This window comes from Lycorma delicatula, chromosome 2, assembly GCF_047948215.1.
Source record: "Lycorma delicatula isolate Av1 chromosome 2, ASM4794821v1, whole genome shotgun sequence".
Classification (NCBI taxonomy): domain Eukaryota; kingdom Metazoa; phylum Arthropoda; class Insecta; order Hemiptera; family Fulgoridae; genus Lycorma; species Lycorma delicatula.
In genome coordinates, this window is record NC_134456.1 from 205798031 (window position 1) to 205814372 (window position 16342).

General features: G+C 30.1%; 1 protein-coding gene across 4 annotated transcripts in view; it reads right to left on the reverse strand.

Moving 5' to 3' along the window:
• Positions 1–4149: 4149 nt before the first annotated feature.
• Positions 4150–16342, reverse strand: part of LOC142319607 (uncharacterized) — a 219435-nt gene continuing 207242 nt past the window's right edge. For 2 of the 4 annotated variants that reach the window (XM_075357081.1, XM_075357080.1), the window contains 2 exons: positions 13389–13596; positions 4150–10689 (listed from right to left, as the gene is read on the reverse strand). In XM_075357081.1, coding sequence (XP_075213196.1) covers positions 10062–10689; positions 13389–13596 — 836 coding nt within the window. In that variant the 3' untranslated portion in view covers positions 4150–10061. The remainder of the gene's footprint in view (positions 10690–13388; positions 13597–16342) is intronic. The other 2 variants (XR_012755217.1, XM_075357082.1) reach the window with 2 other exon arrangements.

A 16342-nucleotide genomic window follows, 5' to 3' on the forward strand; every position in this document is an offset into this window, starting at 1 on the left:
TTGAATGATTTTTTTCTCTGGCAGTAAGTATCGCTCAACCTTACCAACTGGGTTTATGTCATAATTATGAGGAGTAATACACATGATATTATAATCTTTCCATTTAACAATTATTGTATTTTCAGTCTGCTGTACAGTGTGGATAATATATCCTCTGGGCTTTTTTTTTAACAAATTTATTGGATGACAAGGGGCAGTCTTTGGGAATCCTAATTTCCCTCATAGTACTTTTTGCAGTAAAACCTCTGTCTTTCAGTGTGTTCAATAGATTCATTCCTATAAAAAGATTCTCAAAATAAAAGTTATACAGTAAATACTTTTTGTCTTAGGGAAATTCATCTGTCATTGTAATTAGCAGTGAAAATAATTCAAGTAGAAAGAAATATATTTCTTAATCTTTTAAATCTCATTTTGTGATGTGCATGTTCTTTTAGTTTAATAGACTTAAAGAACCCTACTTAAGAATAAATAAATTATTATATTGCTAGTGTTAACAGTACAAAGTTTCCATAAAAGGTTTGCATGGAAAACTATTACAAAATTTCATATTCATCATTGCCAACAGTTGATTTCATCTGACGTATTTTGAAGTTACAGAAGTAGCCATTGGGAGAATTAAGACACCATACTTTACAGCCGAAACGAATCTGTTTTCCCCTCAAACACTGTTTGCAGCTATGCTTGCCAAAGTATTCTATCATGGACTCATTGTGGGCCAATGATTGAGTGAACAAAATTTTCTGCACCCCTCTTTTTTTTAAAAGATTTACAAGAGGACAAAAAAGTTTCCACATTTTCTCATCTGCAACAAAGATTTTGTTGGTTACAGAATGAATAAATCGATTATCGACAGAAACACCAATCTCTTCTTGTTATTGACCCATACACAAGTTCATTTCTCATATGAGAACTCTTTTCCCAGCAGTATCGACATTTTCCTGACAATATATTGTAGCCAGACAATTACTATACCAAAAAATACTTTTATTTCTTCCTTGGTGATGAAAGGATTATTTTTGAAAAGGGCATAACAGTTAGTTCAGTTACAAATACATTTAGAACATCATCATCAAAAAATAATTTGACACATGGAGACATTTCACGATTCGTATAATTACTTAGCAGAAAAGCTTTGTTGTGCCTGCCTCATATGTCATTGTTTGTACATGTTAAAACAATTTTGTTTTTTACATTTAGGCCTTCTAGGAAGACAGAACGTTAAACCAATACTTCCATCATTATTATAAATTGAACAAGAAAGGCTATCTGAATCATTACTATGCTGTTGACTAACAGGTATGTTATCAAATACAAAGGAATAAGAACTTCATCTTCTAGTATCATTAATATTTCATTCATGTTCAGAGACCTGAAAACTCTATTGTGAATCGGTTCACACATATTATGTAAAAAAAAATTGAATAATAAAAAATTATTAGTGTAGAATTAAAAAACAAAAGTTAGCAACAGAAAACCATAAAGAACTGGTAAAAGTGAATTTCCCATAAATAAATTTTTGGCACAATATTGTCAGTTTGAAGAAGTGAGGACATATAAAAACTTACTTAAAAATAATTTTTGGGTTAGTTTGTAAAAAGTCTCAGTAATGATTCACAGCATTTTGAAGTTCGTCATCAAAATGCTGCAATGCAAGACATTTCTTGTGAGTGAAGAGATGAAAATCACTGAGCACCAAATCCAGGCTGTAAGGGAACGATCAAAAATGTCTGATTGGAATTGATTCAAAAGTTCTTGAGTTCTTCGAGGCTTGTCATGGAAAAAACATCGGATGATAGCATACCACGACGTTTGTTCTGAACAGCTCACCAAAGTTTCACAGTAGACATGCATCCATCAAATGGTTTGTGTCTCAGCACTTTGATGATGACGATGAACTTCAAAATGCTGTGAAAGGTTGGCTTGTTACCAAAGTTGTTGAATTTTATGAAGAAGGTATTGTAAATTAGTAAAATGCTATGACAAATGATTGAATTTAAATGGCAACTGAAAAATAATTAAAAGCTGTAGTTTTAAGTAGTATATAATAAAATATTTTTATCTATGTAGGTCTTTTATTTATAGCCAAATAGAGATTACTTTCCAAACCACGCTTGTACTATATTTTCAATTCAAATACACATTTATTATTCTCTTTATGTACTTAGCCCAAAGACTGTATTTCAAACAAGGGCAATACTATAATTATTGTTACATTCAACATCTAAGGACTCATACCTAACTATTGTAAAGTTACAGTAAGTGATGGTTAAGAGTGATTAATAACTAACACTATGTTTAAGGAATTCACATGAAGGCATTTGGGGAGGCAACAGAAGGGTACAAAGTTTTAACAGTTGAAAGTGGATAGCCCAAAAAATGTTGCTACAATGAATGATGTGATTAGAGCTAATTAAAAAATCAACTGAAGACTACAGATTACATATACCCATACATTACATACCAAAGAAAAAGGTATGTATGCATTCACTACTAATTTTGAAGGAATTCTGATTACTTTTCAAGGAAATTTTTCCTCAAATATTGCAATGAGGATTAATCCAAAATACACAATGATAAATAAAGATCATTTGCAGTTTTGATAATTATAATATTGTAATTAGTTATGGTAAAATTTACCATAAACAGCAGAAACCAAGTTTTTTTAAATTAATTTTTTGAAAAAATCATTTTAAATGAAATACCAGTGTTATAAATATAAAAAGGAAAGAGTAGTAATGTTTAGTGAGATCTGCTTATGTTTAGACCAAATCATTTATTTGATGCAATGAAGGAAAGAAAAAAATGAATTAATTTCATGTTGGCTAATTACTTTTTTCTTTCTTTATATCACAACTTATAGCTCAAAATTGGAAAACTCACTGGTTCACAAGAATTAATTTCATGTTGGCTAATTACTTTTTTCTTTCTTTATATCACAACTTATAGCTCAAAATTGGAAAACTCACTGGTTCACAAAAACCTTTTTACTGGATACCATTCTGAAATTAATAGATTCATATGACTTTGTTGCAGATTATAATCGTACATAATTATGATGATGAGATCTTGTCAGTGACAGATAGCGATACAGAAAATGACACTCAACTTAACTCGGTTTTAATTTTCAATGAGTGCCAACAAATTTTTTATAGAATTTAAAAATTAGAATTAAACCTCATTTTAAAGCATTGTGATGAGCACAGATTATAAAATAACATGTTTAAAAAGAGCTAAAGGATTATGTCAATTAAACTCATCACAGAAATCGCGCTTCAAACTGCATTCTCAGATGTCCACAAATACTGTTCTATTGTCATAAATTTATAACATTTTTATTTATTTTCGATAAACCATCAAGTAAAATAGCATACAAATAAACTGAAGTTTTCTGATTAAGTTTACTAAGCAACAATATCAACAATTTGTGAGGCGAGTTAATAATATAACTGCACACACAAAATCTAATCATCATTAAATGAATTTTACAAAAAATCATCACTCTTCATAAAAAAGGAAGGTGTGTGGGTCTGTTTTGTTTGTTATGTTTGTGTATGTGCTCACATTTTTATTTTAGCTGCTATTGGTGCAGAGTCCACACTAATGGTGATGAGCCGGCAGGTGGCTGCACATGAACGATTCATTAGTTCAAACAATTTATTCTACTTGTTACAAATTTATTTAAAATTATATTTGTGTTTTGGGGATAGAAAGGAAAAAACTGGGGTCAGAGTTGTGTTAAAAAATCACAACTAAAGAAACAGCTAAAAATATTCAGGATTTTGAAGCTTTTAGTTATAAAAGTTTGTTTTTATTAGTATGCTAAATTCATGAACGTTATTTAGTTACAGTTGGTAAAAATATTTAACAAAATCATGTGTAATGAAACATAAACCATATAACATTTTCGCAGTAGACTGTAAGCCCGCCTTTTTAAAGGGCACGCTTTATAAAATATTACACCATTAACTTTTCTTCATATAAGAAAACTTTTATTATATTTAAAAATTAAAAAATATAAATGAATTGTCCATATAAATTTTAACATATACAAAAGAGATACAAGATAAAAAATTAATTTATTTTTCTATGAACTGTAACTATGATGAAAGGGCTAAGTGAGAAAAAATGTTAGTTAAAAAGGTCAGAATATCCAGTTCAAGATAAATAAAATAAAATATTTATTAAACACAGCAAAATTAAATATATTAACAGAACACCACAACTATAAAACTACCTTAGAATAATATTTTATAATTACTAATAATAATAAAACTTAACTTTGGATTTCATCTTAAACATTAATAAATAAATAAATAACATTCATTAAAAACAATTATCTAAAGTAAATTTTATGCACTAAAAATCATCAGGTATATGGTGAATATAAACAATTATTAAACAATAATTACAGTAAAACAAATTCACATAAATATTTTTAACAATAGTAGAGAAAATAAAAACATTCAATGTACACACACACATTCAAATACTTGATATTAAGTTTAGTAACAAGTAATAGTTTAAAATAATTAAAAAACAATGTCACCAACAAATAATTTTTTTTTTATATAACATGAATTATATTTTGTTCATTCTATAGAATACATTTTTATGAGATTCCAATTTAAAGATAATGAAATTCTATTTACATTAATGGACAATTTATGATAATCATAACAAAAAAATAAAACAAACAGTTATAAATTAATACTGTACAATGCTGATGCTATGTAATATATTACTGTAATAAAAGAAAGAAGAAAAGAATATTACTAACATTGCAAGTAGCAGTAATAATTAAAATACACTAAACCACATTATTTCACACTTCATAATCATTTTTTAACCCATTCACTCACAAATTTTTCAAGAGAACAGTAGTAGGCTTTGTTAAAGTAATTTTTTTTTGCAAATAATGCATGTCTGTAAATACAATTTAATAAATTTTAAAGAGTAAAAATAAATTTAATTAGAAACTATTTAAAACCAAAAAAGCTTTTGGCTTTGTTTTTTAGGTTACCTTCTGTAAATTTTGTTTAGTTTTATTATTGATAAAATAGCACAACTTTGATCATAGCTGTATAAATTTGTTCTACACTTTTGAGGCAAAAAGAATAAAGATTCTAAACAGTCAGATTTAATGTTAATAAAAATACAAAAATAATGGGAAATATAATATATTTTCCAACACAAAATTTAACAGAGACCTAAAGTGAAATTTAAAAAAAAATACAGGTATTTAAATTTAAAACAAGTGTAATTTTCTTTTAAGTTCAAAATTTGTAGTATCGATCCAAACATTAAAGTGAGGGAATGGGCAATGCACACACTCATAAATGAGAATACATTTACACATAAAGAAGAACACTGCACATAGAAGCACAGAAAGCCATTAAGTTGTGTTTAATATTTCTGAAACAAAAATTTGAATATTAAAATTAATGAAGTCAAGGTAAGTAGAAGTTACGTGACAAATTTGTTTTAAAAAAAAATTGTTGAATTTTTTAAACCTCAGTGTCATACCTCTCTTAAATAAACAGTTTAAATATGGTTTTTAACCTATTATCCATATGCACAAACACAGACACACATGCACCAAATCTACACAGTTGTAAAATAACATAAAAAAGTGGGGAAAATGGCTTGCATCACTTTTCTAATATGGCACTGACTAGTATGGCTATATTAGGTTAAATGCACAGAGTGTACAGATAATGTTTTAGTACTTTAGTGTATCAATGAAAAATAGTTATTAATTATAAAATACCAACAAAAATTCATATTTTTTGAACCTGCAATTAGTTTAAAAAGACAAACCAGTGCCAAACTCAACATAAATTATATTCATGACATTCCTAGCATTATATGGCTAGAAATTCTTATATTATGCATCATATCTTTTGCAGATTCACAATGTGTAGACAGTAATGAAGTAGTTCTAACCTATAGAAACAATGAACTGGGCAACATTTTTAATAGAAAACAGAGTGAAAATATAAACCATCTGAATATCAAGTAAATAAATACATAAGGAACAAATTTACACAATTCTACAAACAATATAAAAAATATTTATACATATACATATATGTTTGTGTGTATATGTATGCATATATATATATATATATATGTAGATATAGATAATAATATAAATAATCTGTGTGTATGTATATACATGAGGGTAAATCAAACATAAACGGGAATTAATTTACAAAAAAAAAATTATTTATTGCAAAATGAAGGGCAAATATAATTTATTTTTCTACATAGTTTCCTGCTTTTAGAAATAATTTTTCCCAGTGAGAAGGAAGATTTTTTATTGCTACATCATAGAATGAAGCTGGTTGTGTCAGGAGCCAACTGCACACAAATCCCTCCATGCCCTTATCATTTTCAAATCGTTGCGCCCTTAGAGCTTCTTTCAGCGACCCAAACAAATGAAAATTGCAGGGTGATAGGTCCGGGTTGTAGGGAAGATGATCAAGTTGAGCCCTGCGCATTTCTTCTAGTTATGAAACCATTAGACCTGCAGTATGGGGCCTGGCGTTACTGCAGAGAAGGATGGCCTCTTGAATCTCTTGGTCTCGTCTCTTGCGGCGATATGCAGCCCTCACCTTGTTCAACAGCTCACAGTAGTAAGCAACTTTGATTGTGCATTGCTCATGCAAAAACTAAATGAGCAAAATGCCTTGTTGATCAAAAAAACAGTTGAAAGAACCTTGCCAGCTGACAGTTGAGTCTTGGCTTTCACTGGGGCTGCCTCCCCTTTCCACAGCATTCCATGGCTTGTTTCAACTAGGGAGTGTAGTGGCGAACCCACATTTCATCGCAGGTGATAATCCGACTCAAAAATGCATCGCACCTTCTTTCGCAAACCTTGCTGTAAGCCTCTGAAAGACCTCAACTTCTGATCTGCGGTCAAAAGGCAAGGGACCCATCTGGCACACACTTTACGGAACTGTAGGTCGTTTGTGATGATCACTTGACAGCTCTCATAACTTGTTCTACAGTTTCGGATACTCTCACCCGTCAATCGTCTTCAAGAATTTCTCAAACTGTGCGAATGTTTTCGTCTGTAATGCTGGTCTGAGGACAGCGATCATGTTCCTGATTTTTCACTCATTCTCGTCCTTCCGTGTACTCTTTATGTCAGGCAAACACATGAGCCCTTGACAACGTTTGGTCCCCGAACTGTGCAGTCAATCTCCGGAAATTTCCGTAGCTTGAACTCCTTCACGAGCAAGAAATTTTATAATTATGCATCGCTTAGTGGAGGGGCATACCTGTTGTGCGATATCGTGAATGTTACTGACAAATTGGTTGGAAGTGTGAAATGGCCGGCTCTCCCCACTCCTAATGACCCCACCTAAGCATACTAGAAACGCAGGCCCAGTCCTACCAACCATAGATGCTCAGGAACAAAAATCCCATTATATTTGATTTACCCTCATATATATATATATATATATATATATATACATACATGCACGCACACACACACACACACACACTTACAATATATAGTTTCTGGCACATAAAATATTTGATTACAATAAACTAACAAAAGTATACAAATATAGTACCCCAATCACATAAAAGTACCATAATAAAAATAATAATTACTGTAATACAATTTAAAATAAAACTCACACATGTAACACTGAAACTAAAGTCAGATTACAAATCACTTATCAGTACATTATTTCTATTAAATGGCACATTCCATACTTTGGTAACTACTACACTGAACACTGGAGTAAAAGCACACTCATATACACACACACACACACGAATGCACTGATGAGTGCAAGTAAAATTACATTAGCACATAAATGTATTTTATTTGGCTAAATTAAGTCAGATTGAGCAGATATTTTTAAGATCAATAGAAGCCATTGGAAAACTCAGGAACTTTGAAATAAAATCTTATCTGGAGGTAATAAACAAAGTTACCTAAATTATAGTCTAAAGGCAATAACCCCCTCACCACCATTCACACTTTATCTCTTTGTAGGGTCTACTGAACAGAGAATTTTTAGAAATTTCACATTTTTATAATTAAAAACTTCTTAATTTGACTCATAAACAACCAATTTTCCAATCCACAGTATTTTTTAAAAATTCTATTAAATATAATTCATAATAAAATTTGAGTTTAGATAACGCATAATTTTCTTTATAAATGTTACTTTAATTCCTCAGAGATAGAGAATATATAAATAAATTCCTGTGAAAAATTGTACTTTAACTTTTGTCAACATTTAGCTGCTGCAAGTGAGCATTAGCAAAAGTCAATAGATCAGTCAGTTGTAACTAAAATCACTGCATACAGTAACTAGCATGAAAGATGAAATTAATAAGAGTACAAAAAAACTTTTAATTGGTTAATAATCATCAACAAAAAAGCAAACGATAGTCAAATTTTATCCTCTGAGTTCAGCAGAATCACACACACATACACTCTCTCTCTCTTATACTTTATAACATTAAAAAAAATAGAAATATGCATTAAATATTTAATCTCCAACTACACCATTTCTCTTGCATTCATATATGAGTAATTTACAAATAAGAGCAAGTTAGCTTCACAAATTTCCCAAGTAAGTCTACATACAAAAACTATGCTTTAAACATTTTACATTAAAATTAATTAACAGTAGTTACTCTGGAGCTATATACTTGCCTATGTCTTATAATTATGGGAAACATTCTTGAAAGCCATTCTTAAAGACCTCCTCAACTGGTTTTTTTTCCAGTAATGACACCATCGGATCCTTGTATTGCTTTTCTTTCAGAATCAATTCTAGGCAAGGAAATAAATTAAAAAAATCACCATCAGGAAAGTTGTTAGATGCTGCAGAGACATCATGCCATGTAAGATATTCTTGAAGCATGGATTGGAATTGATATAATGGTGAGCTAACGTGCATAAGAATAATAAATTTATGTTTTTTCATTGTTGTTTCACCATATGCTTTTTTGTGCATACCATCTTTAGGCACAAGATGGAAATTTAATATTAGTGAACTGTTGAATGATGAAATTTTAAATTACACTGATTTTATGAGGAAAAGAAACAAAATATAATAACTACATTGTGATGTTATGAATACCACCAACTTATGAAACAACTCCTACCATGATTACTATTTCAAAGAAAAAGTGCTGATTCTGAGAACTTTTCGAAGCTACTTAGTATAATGTTTTTACTTATTTTCAGCAGGTAACAATTACTTTTTTTTACAAAAAGAAATTATATAAAATAAAAAGTATTATCTGCTGAAAATAAAAGGAATATGGTTATTTTTAAAAAAAAATAATAAAATTTATAAAATATAAATAGATACATTTTTTTCTTTTAAATACAAGTATCTGCTCACTTTTAATGATTATCAAAATCATTATTAATAAGTGAACCTCCAAACAGAGAAATTTAATAGAGCTCACTAACCGAGACTTATTTTTAATTTTTAATTATTCCTAATGCCTATATTATTAATACAGCAATATCTAAGAAATTTATAAATAAATGTGTTATACAATTACTACAAAAAAAGACTACATCCTTTTACTTCTATAACTAATATATACAGGAGAAACTACCTTCCTCCTCCTCCTTCTATAAAAACAGATGCATTTCTTGTTTTACTCAATAGGTATCATTATTACTGCAAAATAATATTTTTTTGGTTAAAATTAAAATTTGAGATTGAAGATAATCTATGGGTGGAAGGATATATTGATGAGTTCTGTTCAATTACTCTACGTGGAGGTCTACATATTAATATTGATACTTATATCAATATAGAACAACAGCATGTTCCATAATTAACATTAAATATATATATATACATGTATATATATGCATGTATGTGTATATATACATGCATATATATATATATACATATATAAAATAGGATGACATATTTTGTAGTTAAATGCTACAAAGTATAATCACATTACAAGTATATTCAACTGGCAATTTTTAATACCAGTTACTGACAGTTACTAATTTTAAAAACTAGTCTCACAGTCTTTACACTAATAAAAATAGATTTGTGTTAAAGCACAGAATCAGCTTGTGTATTATCACCATGTAAACAATAATTACCATGTTGTAAAGTATCATTATAACCATTTGCAGTGGGTCTCAACGGTACATATTTATTTACACTGTCATTATTACAATAATTGTTTACATTATTAGAGTTGTCGGAGGAGCCCAATAAAGGTTCAACCACACCGTTATTAATGTTATCATTACTCCACAACCTATTAATCGGATTATCCCTTACATTAATTCGAACATCATTATTTGTAAGAATAACACTTTGTCGATCAGCATTACGATTGTTCCATGAATCTGCTATTGGCGGTAAAGTTTCAATCGGTGAATCCGGCTGATCCCAAATAAAATTTTCATCATCAACTGATAAATTTTTCCAGCGTTGTGGACGTTGTGAAGTTATAGAGTTGTTCGAACGATTACGTAATGTGATAGAGAATTTACGTAGTTTATCAGGCATATGCATCTGCAGCTGGCCTGTATCTTCAATCTGTACAGATGATAATGGTACATCAAGGCATGGGGATAAAATGCGAGGATTATTTGCTAGAAACTCGACAATTGCTGATGCTTGTGGCCTCAATTTTGGTTCCCTATTCCAACATGAACGTATCAGTGCCTCCCTGTAAATCAAACACAATAAAATAATGATTAGATTTATTGCAATTACTATATAAAATAACAAAATCATTACTTTCTGAGACAGTTATGATGTTCAACAATGAACATCATTATTATTGAATATCAGCAGGCTCATCATCACCAATGAGCAACTATATAGTCAGCCAGTGAATGGGAAAATAATTCACTGTTAACTTTCTATAGCAAACCTAATATTATTTAATTTTATGGGATGAACTTATGATAGATATTTAACAATACACCTAACAGCTAACATTTTCATTTAATACAATAGTGTTGATGTATATGTGCTACTGAAAGTAGAAATAAACAAAGCTTTCACTGGCTATGACATATTTAAAAGATGCTGATATTTGGGCAACCTGATTGATCAGATCAGCTGACTACATTCTGAAAACAGTAAAATTTCTTTTCTTTATTTACATAACTTTGTGTAACTAGTTAAATTATTTACTTAATAACAACTGATAATTATTATGGAATCAGCACAAAGTAGAAAGTGGAATTTATACAGTTTAGTGTTAAATCATGACTCAACAGTTTACATACTGTATTGTGATGACTGTGCTTGTTGTTACTCACTTTCGATTAATTGAATTATTATAGATCAATTGATATTGTTGGCTGCATATTTACTTTCAATAAAGCTTCTCAAAATTTCATTTCAACTTAACACATTCATAGTCTTTGTCATCTATTCACTAACCTTGTAGCTTTGTTAAGTTACTGGATTACCTACATTACCATTTAAATATTCATCCAGCTTTTAGTTCTACCTGAACTAAATAGATACAATTTAAATATTTACAAAATCAAAAAGTTATGTATTCTGACTTGACATAATATTTGATTAACAACATCAAACCAATTATTTTTAAATACAGTTGGACTTTTTCTATAAACTATACTGCATTCATTAAAAACAACTGATTTTTTATAAATATACGAGGCATATTCATAAAGTAAGGGCTGTCGGATTATATTTAAATATTAGCGGGTCTGAATACAGTTTCACACATGCAGGGCCATCTATCAGTTTGTTATGAATCCATTGCAGTTGTTGTTTTGATTCAGTAGTCATTTGCTTGCCGGTGAATGCAGATGCAATGTCTGCGACAATTGTTTCTCCTGCCAGTTGTGCAGTGTGCAATGCGATTCGATTTTGTGTGCAAAAGGATCTTCAGCTGCTGAAAATCATCAGAAATTGTGTCTAGTGTATTAAACTACAGTAATAAGTAAAGGAAAGAAACCGCACGACAGAATAGTGTCAAGACTTTAAAAATGGCTACACAAATGTGCATGATGAAGAGTGGAGTGGCAGGCCTACTATTTAGACCTTCAAATACGTTGAACAAGTGAAATGAACTGCGATATGATAAGCGATTGATGATTACTGATCTGGCTGATGAATTTCTGCATGTTGGATGCACCTCTATCTACACGATTGTCACAGAAAAGCTTGGATATCACAAATTGTGTGCAAGGAAGGTACTGAATATGCTCACTGACTAACACAAAGAACAAAGAATGTGCAGTGGTGCGTTTTTGGACTGCTATCAACAAGATGGAGATGATTTGTTTTTCCACATTGTTATGGGTGACAAGACAAGGATATCTTACACCAACACAGAATCAAAACAACAGTCAATACAGTGGCGCCATTCAAATTCCTCAAAATTGAAAAAGTTTAAGCAATCTCCATATTCAAGTCAAAAAATGTTGGCTACTGCTTTTTGGGATGAAAAGGGTGTCATTTTGTTTGATTCCATGGAAAGTGTATCAACAATTATAGCTGATATGTACTGTAAAATGCTCACCAAACTGAGACATGCTATCCGAAATCGACGACGTGGGAAATTGCTGTCCGGAGTAATCCTCTTTCATGACAATGCATGTCCTCACACTGCTGCCTTAACAAGAAGATTCAAGATTTTCGTTAGGACTTTTTGACCACCCTCCATATAGTCCTGACTTTGCATCTAGGAACTACTTCCTCTTCTTACATTTGAAAAAGTGGCTTGGTAGACAAAAGTTTGAAAACAATGAGGAACTCAAGACTTCCTTTGTCAACTGGTTCCAATTCCCAGGCGGCGAACTTCTATGCAGAGGGGTTAAAGAAACTGACCCAGTGTTAAAAAACTGCTTAGAACCGAATGTGGAAAAGTGAAGTAAATATGTAGTAAACTAAAACTGTAAATAAAAACCTTTTCTCACGAATTAATTTTTTTTAATGACCAAACTACCCTTACTTTATGAATATGCCTCGTACATTCTTATTAATGATAAAGAGCTTTTCCAAATTTATTAAAAAAAAATTAGATTTAATTGCTACAATAAATCTTATACATTTTAAATAAAATGCTTGAAAAACAGGTATTACTCATCAATGTTTAGAATACTCGGTTGACGAGCAGAGTGGGAATGGATTGCTGGATTAACAATTGGCTCCTTCTACTTACAATATCTTGGACTGACTAACAATATCCTGGACTGACAACTGGCTTCTTGCTACTTATAATATCCTGTTGCGGTACATTATCTTCTTCAGTGTACTAATGGTGGTGCCAACACTATTTCAAACAAAGTAGAATTACTGCATCCATGGACATCTGTGTTCACATTTTCTAAATAATGGCGAATAACATTACAAATTTACCTTATGTATTAAATAAATACTTACAGCTGAGGTTTAACTTTTGATGGAATTTTCAGAGTATAACCATTCTTTACATGATCTAGCACTTGATTATTACTCAAACCTTGAAACGGAAAGCTGCCAAATGTTATAATTTCGTATAACAAAACACCATATGACCAAATATCAGAAGCGGGAGAAAATATCCCAAGTCCAAGACTTTCAGGAGCCATCCACCTGACAGGTAACATTCCTGTACATATACATAAAAATAAAAAATTGAAACAGAAAATTATCATATAACATAAAAAATATAACATTCATATAAATAAAAAATCAACCTGATATCTGCTAAAATTGAAAATCTGATAAAATCAACTAGCTGAAAACATTACTTCAAAAAAAGACTAATAAAAAGCAGTTCAGTTATATTTTAAAATGAAAAACACCTTATAACAAACCAAAAAACATCCTAAAACAAAAACTATGGGATTTCTTAAGAAACTTTAAGTTCAATTTCTGCAAGGATCCAGGATTTTTTCTACCAGTTTATTCACCTCACACACCTAATTAAAATACACATGTACATGTCTGAAGTTATAATATCTGAGAAAAATAGATGTCTGATGTATTTAAAACATAATAAAAACAGTTATCTTTGAGAAAGTACCTCAATTTAAATGCATTAAAACATAACATAACATTTAGAAAAAAACATGGAATCAAAACTAAACAGGTTCTAATAATGAAGGGAAATTATTTATACCTAGAAATTAGACTTGAAAAGAGATTCAATTCCAAAATTTTATGACAGTTCTGGCTGTAACTGAAACAAAGATAGAGAGCCAAGTATCTTTTGTTAGAATCCAGACAACAGATATGAACACATCTATTACATTTTGTCACATATCTGAACCTCATGAAAGTGAGATATCATAGACAAATGAGCAATGTGTTCTTTCATAGAATACCTAAAAGAAACTAGAACAAAATGGAAGTCTCATGCAGAATGTGAATAATGGGTGGGAGTTTAGCAAAGGAAGTTTACAAAGGAAACAGGAAATATTGGGAAATTACAGATGAGATTATGGTGTCAATTTACATACTGTGAAAAATATACAAAAAATATGTTTTTCAAGTGAAATTTATTTTTTATTACTTTTAATTTATAGATACGTGTAGATTTCTTTCAATTTCTTAGGACTTATGTATTAAAATGAATTTTTCTAAATTGTAAAAGATGTATAATGACTTAATTTGGAAGAAAATGATGAATATCGTTATTAATAAATCAGTTTAGCATAAAAGGTTAAAGCTGAGGAGTGACCTTTGCTGCTTTTATAACGAATAACAAGTAATTATACAACATAGTATTACTGCAAATATAATATGATAATTCCAAGCAAAATCATACAATATACAGATTTACCATCTTAACAGTGAAATCATATTTATCCTTCAGTTGGTGAGGTGATGTTTCACCAACACATACAATGAGGTATTGTCATTTTGACACCCTTTAATTTTTCGTTACTTTTTACACCAATTTTAAGTAAATTTTTAATTTTAGTAATTGTTAATTAAATAAAGGTTTTTAAAACACCTTTAATACTTTAAACCACTTTTTAATACAATAAAACACTTTTATACTGTAATGACAAAAAAGAACTTGAGAGATTGAGGGGTTTGACTAAACCTCATAATGTTAGGTTAAAAAAAAAATATTTGGAGCAACTTTCACACAACTCACAGAAACTGGAATTCGAATAATATATGTACTGGTCAAAACAAAGGGTAGTGATTGAATATTCACCACCAACAAAGATAAGCAATAACAAAGGTTTTATGAATTTATATATATGTATAATGTGGGAGCCAAAGCCAAATTCCAACAAGGAAGTAAAAGATTACATAGAAGTTGAGTGGTTGGCTGTAAATCAGTTCTGATTTACAGCTCTAAGTAAACGAATTTACAATACAACTAAGATAAAGCCTGGAGTACAATTTCTACAGAATTTATTATAATGCAATGCAATTAATCTGGAGGAGTACTTCATAGTTCAAAATAATTAGCCCATTAGATGAGATCCTACCTGAATAGGTTTCTATTCTAAATGTTAGTACCTTTATATATATTCTAAGGATATAAAGATGGTTTCCCACAAAAAAAATTGTTGATAACTAGGTAATTGGTGGCTGAACTCATTCTGATTTACAGCTTTTTCCATTGTTACATGATTGTCTGTAATTTCAAAGATATTGGCGACAAAAAGACTCACATGGTTGCGAATCTGAGGAATTTGGTCTTAGAATCCCAAAGAAAGAAAACCAATATCAAAAAAATAAAAATAAATAAGAATTTTGAAATCATAATTTTGAGTTATTGGTTTTTCTTTTGCTTTTTTTCATTTAAAATTTGAAATCATACACTTATATTTTATTAATATTATACAAAAATATGGGTGAATATAATATGATAATGATAATAATAAGAAATAAAAAAAAAGTTGTTGTTTACTCTTCATAGCAGTTCGTGCAAATCTTTTTCAGATAGTCTAAACATGCAGGCTTTTTACATTCACAGCACAAATATGTCTGTTTTTTTTTTTGCAGAGCAGATACTACACTTCTTCCAGTCTTGCAGCCTTCTGGAAGTTGTTGGAAGTACCTCAGGTTCTTCTTGCAATTTAACGATACTTTTTAATGAAATTTTTATATCTTGAGAAATTCTTTTATTATAAAATCTTTGTGTTGCATGGGCAGAAACTAACTTTATCGCTACTACTTTCAGATAGTCAAAGCATCTGTCATAAGACTATGCCTTGCGATTGGTAAGCAATATAGGAATTCATTGCACAAATATCAATTAATCTGTAGAACAAAACCATAAGCCACCTCTGTATGCTGGATACAAGAGTAATTACTACACATCTTGTCTAAACCATCAACCCATTTTTTGTGGGATTATAGTACGATATAATCTGAGGCTCATTATTTTT